Genomic DNA, 12,155 nt, shown 5'->3' on the forward strand with positions numbered 1-12,155 from the left:
TGTCTTAAATAAAATGAATTTATGAAAAATGTTTTATAATTTTAAATGCTCCTGAAAATTAAGAAAAATATTTTAATGAAGTAGATGTTATCATAAAATGGAATAATGTACAGCCACAGAAAGAATTATTAAATGTTTAATAGCTGCTTAAATATACTTAAAGTTTTCTCTTGACTAATAACTCAAGTTTAATCATTCAACGATGCCAAAAACTAAAGGCCTGGCAATATGCTTCCACAAATATTATAGTCAAGAAAAACCCTAAGATCTCTTCATAACATAGGAGTTTGATTAAACTCAATGGCAACTTTGTTTCTATTTTAAATACATATGTTAGAGTGCTAAAGGTGAATAAAAAATTTTCAGCATTTACAGAATTTATTTTTAGAAAATAGCTATAACAAATCTTCCCAAAGAATAACCTGTGTTTTGGAGCAGTATCTTATATAATTCTCTTCTCTTATTTTTATAACAAAAAGACAGAATATTATCTAAGACATATTTATGGTAACAGGCATCATTTTCTTTGATAATTATAAAATGTATCTGTAAATAATAAGAAAATCTTTTAATGAAAATTTTATTGAAATTTAAAAAGCAAATAATAATCCATAACAGTGTCTCCCTAGTCATTTTCCCCATGGGTGTAGAGTAAAAATAAGATACAGTGTAAAAGGTGCCTGGTAGATGGAGGGCAGTGCCAAACAAAATAATTCAGAGCTCATACCTGAAGCAGGTGAAAAACATGTGTTTCTAACTTATCCCCTAACTCCCCAAATTGCATGTATGTGGAAACCCAGCACACTGAAGGTTGCAACCTGCCCATATTTCATAGGATTCCTAAAGGAGTGCTTCAGATTTCCACACTCAGCCCTTTTCTGGACTGTACCCCAAGTGATGGGGTTGATGGTAATGAGGAAGGGACTGACCATGATAATTATACAAAGAACTAAATAAAGGTGAGTTGACTAAGTATCCTGGAACAGGAAACAGTTATACTTTATTCATACTGTATGTACTCACAAAAATGAAGAAACTGAAGCACAAGAAGTTTACATGACATGTCCAAGGCTTTTGATTTGGGAATGGAACTCTGCTAATGTGCACTCTTAAATCCGTCGGAATTCTACTTCTGAAAATGCTTATGCAATTGTTGCTAGCTGCCTTTTGGTCCCCAATTTCAGGTAAGAAACACTGACTGCTTATCAGATATCATTCACCAGGGGTTTGCTTTTGTCTTTATATTAATGGGCCTTTCATTCTAAAGATACAGACACAATGTCTAAAAGCCTTGCCCACAACCACAAACGTCTAAGGATAATTGCTGAAGTATTTGATCATTCCAGGGAAAATCCTAATATGATGGCTGGATTTTATGTCAAATTGATGCACCTGTGTGAAGGTGGATGAAGTCCAACCTCTCCATCAGAGGACAGCCTAATGATGTCTCCTTGGGAGTTGTGATAGTTACAAAATCTATTGTCAATTTGAAGCTTATGAATGAAGGGATGGAGGTTAGCCTGTCAATGAGGTCGCAGCTTGATGACCTCATTTGAAGGTGCTAAGGAGATAAATAAATTTTTGGGGGCTGGACACATGCTTACTGGAAGACATTGCATTTGACAAGATACATGGGGCTACGCTAGCTCTCTGGAGCTGAAAGATCCATGTGGAAACCCCTGCCAGCACTGAGATGCCTCTATGGCCATTAGTTCCACAAGACGTTCCACCCACTGGCCTGTGATTGTCCTGCATTCAATAGAGGAACATCTTTTGAGGTTTATATCCTGTGTAGATCTCAAAGACGTATCTTGGGCTTCCACTGTCTTCCATAGTCTTCTGCAAATCAGAATCTCACAATTTAAATGTTCATATAATCCCTTCTTCGGCTTTGTATTATATATATTGGAATCCTTGGGTCACAGATGTCGGTATGTTTCTTCCATGTGAACTTATTTGAGATCTCACTCAGATGCCTTTGTTTGGAAACCAGCTTCGAAGACCCCACTTGCTATTCTACCTGATGGCCGGAACCCTCTAATTTCTCCACCACACTTTGCTAGAGCACCTATATCTTCTGGGTTTCCTCCATGAGGGTGTCAAGCAGGATCCTGTAAGAACTAAATGTTCTGAATTTGTAGCTAGGATTTAGTGTTAGCCCCAAATCCACCCTTGTGTCTATGTTTTTTATCTCCCTTTGGGTCCCCTTAGAGACCTCCTTGTTAATTTATGTTAGAAATTGTATCAACCATCTCTCTGGACGATAAGGATTTTCCATCAATTGTGTCACTGGTACTGGTGAGAGTTGGATCTTAATATTCAAAAGATTAATAGATCCTGGATGCTGAAGGCAGGACTGATTTTACTAAAAGGAGTTACAAGTAAAAATGCATAGATAAAAATGTCAGTTTTTATTGCTTCTCAGCTTTTTGCCCAAGATCAAGTGTAAAAGTATCAGTATTAAAAAATCACGACTGTTTTAGGGTGGGTTGACTAGAGAAAGAAATCCAGAAACATTCCCATATGTGTAAGAGAAAGGTTTATATCAAAAGTAATTATATATCAAGCAAACATCTCAGCCCAGTCCAGATCAATTCCATAAGTATGATGCCAATCCATAAGTCCTTCTTCAGAATCATGTAGCCACATGTACTGATACAGAATGCTATGGTATCACAAGCAAGGGTTCAAAGTCATGTGGGACCAATGGGGTGGCCCAATCACCGGGCTGGCATCAACAGGGTCAGCCAAAAGGAAGTGGAAAACAGAGGGGAGGGGAAGGTTCTGAGGGCCCTCTTATAAGAAGGCCACACCCACAAGGAAGTACCATCAGCCTGTGACTTGATTGACAGGCTAGATGCCATCCCTATACTTTTATGTCTCTTCAAGTTGACACAAAGTGATGTAACTACCACAGCTACCTTTTCTTGACTCTTAAAACAAAGTAGAATATTTTTTCAAAAAAGTTAGGTAATATGTTCAAGGATACCCAACATGAAAATAGCAGATCTAGACAGGATTCCGGTTTCAGAGTATTAAATTATGAGCACACAGCCCTAACACCAATTTAAATTGGTTAAAAATTGAGGGATTTAAGTGGAAATAATTAAACCAGATTAAATATAATATGAAAAAGCATGTAGAAGACAAATATTTCAAGAACTAAAAAAAACACTTATTGAGCTTATGAAATATAGGAGAAAATATTTTAATAATATTTATTGTAGAATTATGACATACTGTAATCCTTCAGTAAATCCAACTTTGGACGTTATGTAGAGAGGAAACAAAGACCCAGCTTCTTGTCAGAGAGAGTCACAAAGCTCGCATTGGAAACACGGGAAGCTGGATGTCAGATTGTCCCTGACAGGACACGATGGACTAGATGTCAAAGTGTCCCTCAGGGATCAGCTTGTAACCCTTATTTTAACCTAATTTGTCTTCTGGTGATGCCAGGTAACACCAGACAATAGTAGAAGATCTATCGTGTAGCAATAATGTTAGTTAGACGGGCTTTACGTGTCCAAATAGACCATTTCGTTTAAACAAACAAGGTTTGAACACCTATTATACAGTGCAGAACATAGACAACTGGAAAACGCTAAAGCGCATGACTCATACTCCTCTTCTAAACGGTGTATGGAACATTAGCTGAATTATTTGCTTTCATCATCATTATTGTCATTTCTGTTGAACTCATTAATTGTAGCTAATATCTTGAGTGTTAATTATTTTCTAGGCATTGCACTAAGAATACTTCAAGGATCACCTGGAAAACATGCTTTTATTAAATTTATAAATTTAATCCAAGGTGGTAAAGGGCTGCCTTGTGATCCTAACATTTCTACATAGTTCAATTATCCTGCCTCCTAAAATGATAATTCACATCTCTTCTATTTTCTCAAAGTTAAGAGATTCCTCATTCACAGGTGGGTCCCTGGATGCTCACTGTACTAAAACATTAGAATTGATCAGAATTGAACTCCCTGTAGCTGCCTTATCCCCTCTGTCTTTCTCCTACAGCTGATAAGCTCATCCTGCTTATCTTGTCACACTGATTTCATTATAATTTCTATTTACGTGAAATGTTTTTTAAACATTTGAAACCATGCAATATCACACAACTAAATATGTACAGAGATATGTATACCCAGTTACTATTATGTTGTGTCCGTTGTCCCATTTTTCTCCACAAAATAAGACTTGCTGAATATTCTATTTAGAATGTCCACCTCCTAACCCTCCATCTCCCCTGACTGCACCAATCATAAATCCATTAAAGTTCCTGTTAGTAAAGATCACATCCAATCTCCATCTTGGAAAACCACAGGGTCAGTTCTCATTTTTTTTAATTTAATGAAGCTATAGACTCTTTTTGTCAAAATGTTCTCTAAACCTTTTACGCATTTGTGACTGAGTTATCACCACTTCTAACATCATGAGACACTAGTTGTCTCAGTGCTTCTGCAAAGAGTCCAATTGCTCAGAGCTTACTCTTCAATCTGTCTCTAATCTAAGTACTCTCAACTAATACGATATGTTTAAATATGCTTTCTATTCTGGACTATGACATTTTAACCACATTCTAGAACTTTAATCTGAACTCTGATATTTTAAAGTTTCAATTATATAGCAGATATTTAAAACTGATCTTGTTAACAACTGCTTTCCTGAATTATCCCACTCAACCTTACCACTCCAGCAGCTTTACAATTCTCAATGAACAATTATTTTGCATCCCAACCACTTATATCCAAAACATTGAGTTACCTACACCCGATCTTTTCTACACACCTACATGGAATCAATGAGCTAAATCCTATTGACTATTCTTCCAGATCACCCCCAGACTTAGTCTTTATTACTCTGTTACATCACAATATTTCTTAATTTTTCACATTTGAAGTCTGTTTTATTTTTTTCCTTAATGAAACATGTTCCCTGCTGTATTATCAACAATACAGTATAGTTAACAGTGATTATTTAAAAAATGGGAATCTCCTCATGCCCATTTCTTCTGGAAATTCCTTGAGAAATTAATCTCATTCACATAAAACCCAAAGTGCCTATAAAGTGTGTTGTGAATTGCATAGAGCTGTTAAATATTGATATTCCTTTCCAAAATATGTACTTGGTTCATCCCTTCTCCTATACTATAATAGTAACACGGACAGTGGCACAATAGTTTCCTGAGGTGTTAAAATTTTTACTTATTCCATTTAAAAATGTATGTGATGATTGTTCCTCATATAGTAATCAGTTAGCTCCAATCCATCCACTATTTATGGTGGACTGGAATTTGAAAATTACTATATTAAGCCAAGGAATTTTGCTGGCTTAGTTTGTAAAGATTTATAGTCTCTGAAATCATAAGTATAAATCCTAATCTATCTAATAGAGTTGCTATGAGTTGGAATATACCCAATGGCAATGGATTGATATTAATATTAATAATATTAGGAGATGGAAATATAATCTTAGAGTTTGGTAAAATCTCAGAGATGAGACATGTCTAAATTTGGGTTAAATTCTTTGCCATTTGTGGGTTGTGGTGTTATACTCTACTGTGAAAGGTGTTACATTATTCTTGGCACCAAAAGTTCCATAGTGCTGGAGAAGATTTTATTTGTTTAATTCTGAGTTACTTATGAAGGAGTCATGATTCAGAGTAAAAAAGACTTTGTACGGATCCTAATATATGTATTTTCATGTGTCTTTTTTTGTTCCATCTCTCTCTTGGAGGCAAGGATCAATACCAGATGAATTCTTCAACCTACTGCATAGAAAATAAGTCTGATAACTAACCAAAAAACTTTCTCTATAATTAATAAAATATTTTCACCTTTAGTATAATACAAACAGGAAAAAATTTCCTGATTTTCAATACTTAACAGTATTTGATAGAAAAATCCTTTCTTCTGTCAAGAAATTAGATGCATGGAGGAGGTTTTGAAAAAAAACGATAGTGACAAAAAATCATTCCTCTTTGTTTTAAGCATCATTTGTGGCTACTTTGTGAGCAGAACAGCATCGAGCTAATATCTTTTTAAATGCTCCCATTACATCTTTGTTTCTTAGACTGTAGATCAGAGGATTGAGCATGGGTGTGACGATAGTATAGAAGGCTGACACTACCTTGTCCTTCTCAGGGGTGTGAAATGACTGGGGCAGCACATACATGTAGAAGGCCGCCCCATAGAAAATGCTGACAACAGTCAAGTGGGAGGAGCAAGTGGTAAAGGCTTTTTTCCGGCCTTCTGTAGAGCGCATTCTGTGGACAGTTAACAAAATGAGCGAATAGGAAGTGGAGATTATCGAGATAGGGATAAGGAGCATGAGTACACAGCAGATATACATCAGTGTTTCATACAAGGACATGTCTGCACAGGCCAGCCTGAGAACTGCAGGGATCTCACAGAAGAAATGGTTGATGCTACGTGAGCCACAATAAGGGACATTCATAGTAATGGGGGTGAGCAAAAATCCATCAAGGGACCCACCAAACCAAGCACCAGCAGCCAGAAGGAGACATACCTTGTGGTTCATCAGGACTGGATACCTGAGAGGGTTACAGACAGCCACATAGCGGTCATAGGCCATGAGACCTAGAAGGAAGAACTCGGAGCCGATCATAGTCAAGTAGAGAAATATCTGGATGCCACAGGCCACAAAGGAAATGGTCTTCTCTAGGGACATCAAATCAACATGGAGTTTTGGGACAGTGGTACAAATAAAGAGGGTGTCCATGATGGACAACTGGCTGAGCAGAAAGTACATGGGAGTGTGGAGGCGGGCGTCCACCTGAATTAAAAGTATCATGACCAAATTTGCAGTTACGGCCACTATGAAAATAGCAAGAATAACAGTGAAGACAATGCCTGTAACCTGGTTGTTCACCAGAAGTCCCAACAGAACAAAGTCAGAAGATGAAGTGCTGTTCTTCATTGCTAGAGCCTCTGACAAGTTCCAGGGAAGAAACGCCACAATGAAGCAAAGGAAATGAGACATTTAATATCAAATAAAAGTCTAGTGGAAATTACACATTGGAGGATACTGGACAAGATAAAATTTCCAGGGCAGAACGCTAGGGAAATCAAACTGACCAAAAACCCTCTCAAAAAAAACCGTGTTTATGGGTCAAGTTCGCCTTATTGTGGAATGACACTCTTGGGGTATTTTTGTATGCTATTCATTCTTTTATTTGACGAAGACAATTGTATTTGTTGTATTTGGAATAGGAAAAATGAAAAAAAAAAAGAATTGATAAATTTAAATTATGGTGAGGATGAAGTTGCACCTGAGACAAATTATGGTATATTTAATGGACTCATATGCATGTAAAAGTTGGACAATGACTAAAGAAATGATGCATTTGAATTATAGTCCTGGCAGAGAATATTGAAAACACCATGGACTTCCTAAAAAAAGAGAGAAAGAGAAATTTTTATTGGAAGAAGTACAGCCTGGAGAGCAAGTGTGGTCCAAAGCCTTGTGGACTTTGGACATGTTATCGTGAGAAAAACACAATAAATATATGAAATAGCTTTGTCTTCTTAATGATCAGCAGAATGAAAACTAGCATCACAGTAAGATCCATTAGATCGTTACGGATTGATGAAAGATAAAGTTTTACTAATTAGATTATTATAATAGAGTTTAGTAAATTTATTAGACAGAAAATAAATATGCCTAAATCAGTTTTATATCTATGTGCAAAAAACCCCAAATATTGAGCAAATAAAATTAACAAAACATTTTGACTTGCAATGACATTAAATATTTAGAAACAGCAAAAACATCTCCAAGGAAGAAATAAAGTTTTAATGACAAAATGTATGTAATGATGTGTAATGTGTAATGATACACATTGGATTGAAAGACTCAGTATTGATAATATGTACAAATGTTCCCAAATTTGAAATAGGAAATAGAATATTTATTCTCTCCAAATTTATCTACAATGTATTATCCTAATACAAATCTCATTTTTTTCTCTTTTCTCCTCTCCCTCCTTCATTTCTTCTTTGTTTATAACATGTCTTCTTTTTCTCTCTTTAGGTCTTTGTTGTTTTGTAGAAATGACAAGATACTTTTAAATTTGAGGGAAGATTCTATAATGCTATGCTATAAAGTACTTAATAAATGAGTAATGTGGTCTTTTTGCTAAGATAATCACATAGATCAATGTATTATAAATAGATCATAAAATGAAACAGATTATATATAGATAGTTCAATATGATATATCCATGAGTAAAAGAGAATGTTATGAAAATAGGTCATGTTCACATAAGAAGTCCATGTTTATCAGAGAGATTCATTAATATATCACAGGCTAACTACTGTTATGGTTGGGTTTTTCATTTGAAAGCATCCTAATGACACTTGGACAAGGGGATTACTGAGAGAAATTGTCTACAGCCATCCCCTGGTGGAAGAGAATTATTTAAAGATGACTTGTTTGGCATAAACTTTTACATGGGTGAACTGGGAAAAATTAACTAACTCAACTAACTAACTAACTAACTAACTAACTAACTAACTAACTAACTAACTAACTAACTAACTAACTGATAGTGTTGGGTAAGTATGCTGAAAGTACCTTGGGCTCCCAGGAACACAAATCTGTTTTGGAAGGAGTACAACCATAACGCTCCTTAGAAGTGGGGGTGGCAGCAATCATCTCACAAACTTGCTGTATGTTATCAGGAAGAGACAACTCCCTACAAAAGGATAACAGGCTTGGCAAAGCCAGCTAGCAGTGAAAAAGAGGAAGATCTTTCTGGTCTCATATATAGATATTGTCAGAATGGCACAGGATCTGGTTTTGTTTGGTTCGGTTATACGTAGGTCACTGGGACCTAGAGCTTCCTCAAGGACATCTCACAAAGACATACTCAGAGTGGAGTTAAACTACACCTCTCTTGTTGACCTTACAGTTCTGGAACTGAAAAAGTTGCCCAATATACATTCGTGCTGTTTTGGTTGAAGAAAATCTTGAATGATTGAATAATTAATTGGTTGAACAGTTTAAGTCAATTAAAAGAAATAACAAAAATTTGATTATTTGGAGCATTTGTTTGGGCTTCATTAATGACAATTCCTTATCTTTTTGTTCCTTTTATTAGTTACCAAATTCAGATCACCTCAAATTGCTTGTACTGCTTAGTAATCCCCCCAGCATCTTTCTTTAAATAGCTTCTTTACTTTCTCATTTAATAAAACCATAGCTTACCTAATAAATTTTCTTAGAAAGGCAGATATGATCATACCATTAGCTTATTCACTATATTGTTCCCATTGTTACTATGGGTTTGGGTATGAAGACAAAGAAACAGTTAAAATTAAGCATTGGCGTTTTGTAGCCATTTCACTGAATGGCAGACTGAACGAAGGCATTAACAGGGAGCGATGTCAACCAGTGTTTATCTGCACCATGTGCCAGAAGTTAACCAGAGGACCAGGGTACTGTGGAGCAGAGTATTAAACGTAAACAAAACACTTCACGAAAAAAAATTTGATCCTGATTTCAATTTAGATGAATTAAGATTTAAGTGTTTAAAAAGAAAAAGAATTGTAGATGGAATAATGTGAACTGTTTTCCAAACATAAAGTTTACTGGCTTGATCATTAAATATGTGTTTATAATTGAGAAGTTCTAATTAAGGTGAAAACTCAAGTACATGCTCCCATTTTGTTGTCTATGGTATTTCCAAGATGACTCCAGTTGCCATGTTCAGTGTGTAGCATTGCCATATACAGGAAATCAAAATACAGGATTGCACTTAATTTCTTATATAATTATACCCTTAAATATTTGGTAAAATTGTAACCGTTTTTAAAAATCTATTTTTATGACATCTACATTCACTCAGTATCGTTCTACTGCACTATGAAGTGGAAATGCAAGTTTGGTGCCTTAGTTTCACAAAGCTAAAAGCATAGCAATCACAATAAAAAGTGATGTAGAATCAGCAAATGCTAATAGGTAGTCTACAATGTCAAAATGTTAATTGATATTATTGCTAATTTATTGTGTGACCTGGAGTAAATTCTGACTCAAAATAACCCTATGGGACAGAGTATAACTATATTATAATTGGGGTTTATTAGGCTGTAATTCTTTATAAGAACAGATTACTATCTGTTTTCTACCACAGAGCACATTTTGGATGTGAACTGGTGACCTGTCAAGTGGTAACTGATTCTAAAAATTAAATAGTCTAATTCCAACCTTCATTTTGATTAATAAATTTAAATTACACTAAGAGTAGCACAAGACTACTGTTCCATCGATCAAGCTTTTTTTATACACACCGCTGGCGAAATTCTAAGACAGATGGCAGTGAGTTTTAGCTTTGAATCTAGACTGAGATGCTCAACACGTTAATTTCATAGTCAACTGGAATCTTTCTTTTAACTGCCATCAAATCGATGTCTACACAAGACTCCTCTGAAAATCAGTATTTCCAAATAATGCATTGTATAAATAACACCAAATTCAGAGATATAAAAGAAATTCATTATTTTTCAGTCTCCAATGTTTCTTAATAAAACTAACCCACACAAAGGGGTGGTGGTATTGGGGTCTTTCCTTTGTCACATCTAGGATATTAATGTTTGTTATTAAACATATGGGATAGTATAAAATACACAAGTGCATATATTTCTGACTATATTTTCTACCTAATAGCCTGGTTCTTGCTGCTGTACTTCACTGGGGTTGATCTAACAGCTTTCGATCTATGCCCCAGAGTCCATTTAGTCTAGTTTCAGATAATCACATATCTTTGGAAATCTCCCCCAGACCAAGCCATACTCTGTTCAAAATCTTCCCTGGCAGCTCCAGGTGCCCTCTGAGGTTTTCTGCTGCCTCTACTGCCTGTTTGTATCCATCTGCCATCCCAGTTGTCCCTTTGCTAATCATCATTTAAGTCCTAGATTTTTGCCTTTATCTTCTGCCAGCCAAAGCCTTTGTTCACATCTGTGCCTAGTCATCCCATATGTCCTTGAAGTCTTTGCTCAGAAGTCACCTTCTCAGAGGGACTAAGATGGTCAAAATAGTTTAAACGAAGCAGACTTACTTCTCTCTTCTGAATCTCCCTTTGTCTTGATGGATCTTCACTCAGGTAGGTTTTAAATGTTATGTAAAATATAACTGTAGTGCTGGATGTTTTTATCCCTCCAGGATTTTGTTACAGATATTGATAATGAAGTTTAAGTTCACCTTATGTAAAATAAAAATAAAGTAAGCATGATTTGTTCCCATAGAATGTCTCCATTTCCTCCTATTAGCAGAGAAAAGTTGCCCTATGCCTTGTTATTATTTTATTAGCTCCAATGATGTTACAAAAGACCTATTTTATGGTTAAATGAGACAAATTATGGAGGACAGAATATTAGCCTGGCCTCCCCCAAATGTCCATATTCTAAACCTTGGATCTACAAATATGTTAATTTACCTCGGTAAGGGACATTTCAGTTATGGTTAAAATAATAAACTTCAGATAAGAACTTTCTGGATTTATCATGTGATCCCAAAGTAAACATAAGATTCTTTATAAAGGAACAAGGAAAGCAAGAGTTTCATAGAAGATAAGAGAATGGATAAAACAAATGTAAGCCATCTCTGGAAGCTGCAGAAAACGAAGGACAATTAGTCCCCACGAAGGTCTTCAGAAGGAAAAATGCTCTGCTAAAAACTTACTTTTAGCCACTAAGACGCATTTTCTAGTTCTGACCTCCAAAACTAGGTAATAATGTATTGATATTTGTGATTGTTTGTAATAATCTGTTGTAGGACCAATACGAAATGAATTCGTCAATCAATAATGTAAACCATCTTTAAAATAATTGAGACAAGGTGGTGATGATAATGCTTATTGTATAACAGAACACTTGCACGTACTCTAATGTTTCGATGTAGTCACCCTTTATATCACCTCTATGAGGCAGGCTATTCAAATTACCACCATTTCACACCTGGAGAAATTGAAGCAGAAGCAAATTAGTAAAAGGAATTAGAACCAGGCTTGAGAAGTTTTTGTTCCTATGTGTCCATACATTATGTTCAACAGTACCTTTTTAATTTTTCATATGGTGAAAACTCATGGAAAATTCAGTGATATTAATAACATTCTTTAAATTGTGCCACCA

The 12,155-nt window shown here is 35.5% G+C and overlaps 1 protein-coding gene across 2 annotated transcripts; it reads right to left on the bottom strand.

Annotated features, from left to right (window-relative positions):
• Window positions 1–5,991: 5,991 nt before the first annotated feature.
• LOC142441200 (olfactory receptor 2T11-like) lies at window positions 5,992–10,166 on the bottom strand. 2 transcript variants are annotated; one of them, XM_075543251.1, is made up of 2 exons: window positions 10,155–10,166; window positions 5,992–6,939 (listed from the first exon to the last, which is right to left on the bottom strand). In XM_075543251.1, exons 1-2 carry the CDS (start codon window positions 10,164–10,166, stop codon window positions 5,992–5,994), a joined length of 960 nt encoding a protein of 319 aa, XP_075399366.1. The 2 variants fall into 2 exon arrangements, with proteins under 2 accessions (XP_075399366.1, XP_075399368.1); XM_075543253.1 differs by lacking the exon at window positions 10,155–10,166 and having other exon boundaries at window positions 5,992–6,951.
• Between the last annotated feature and the right edge of the window lie 1,989 nt (window positions 10,167–12,155).

This window comes from Tenrec ecaudatus, chromosome 2 (assembly GCF_050624435.1).
Source record: "Tenrec ecaudatus isolate mTenEca1 chromosome 2, mTenEca1.hap1, whole genome shotgun sequence".
In the NCBI taxonomy this organism is placed as follows: domain Eukaryota; kingdom Metazoa; phylum Chordata; class Mammalia; order Afrosoricida; family Tenrecidae; genus Tenrec; species Tenrec ecaudatus.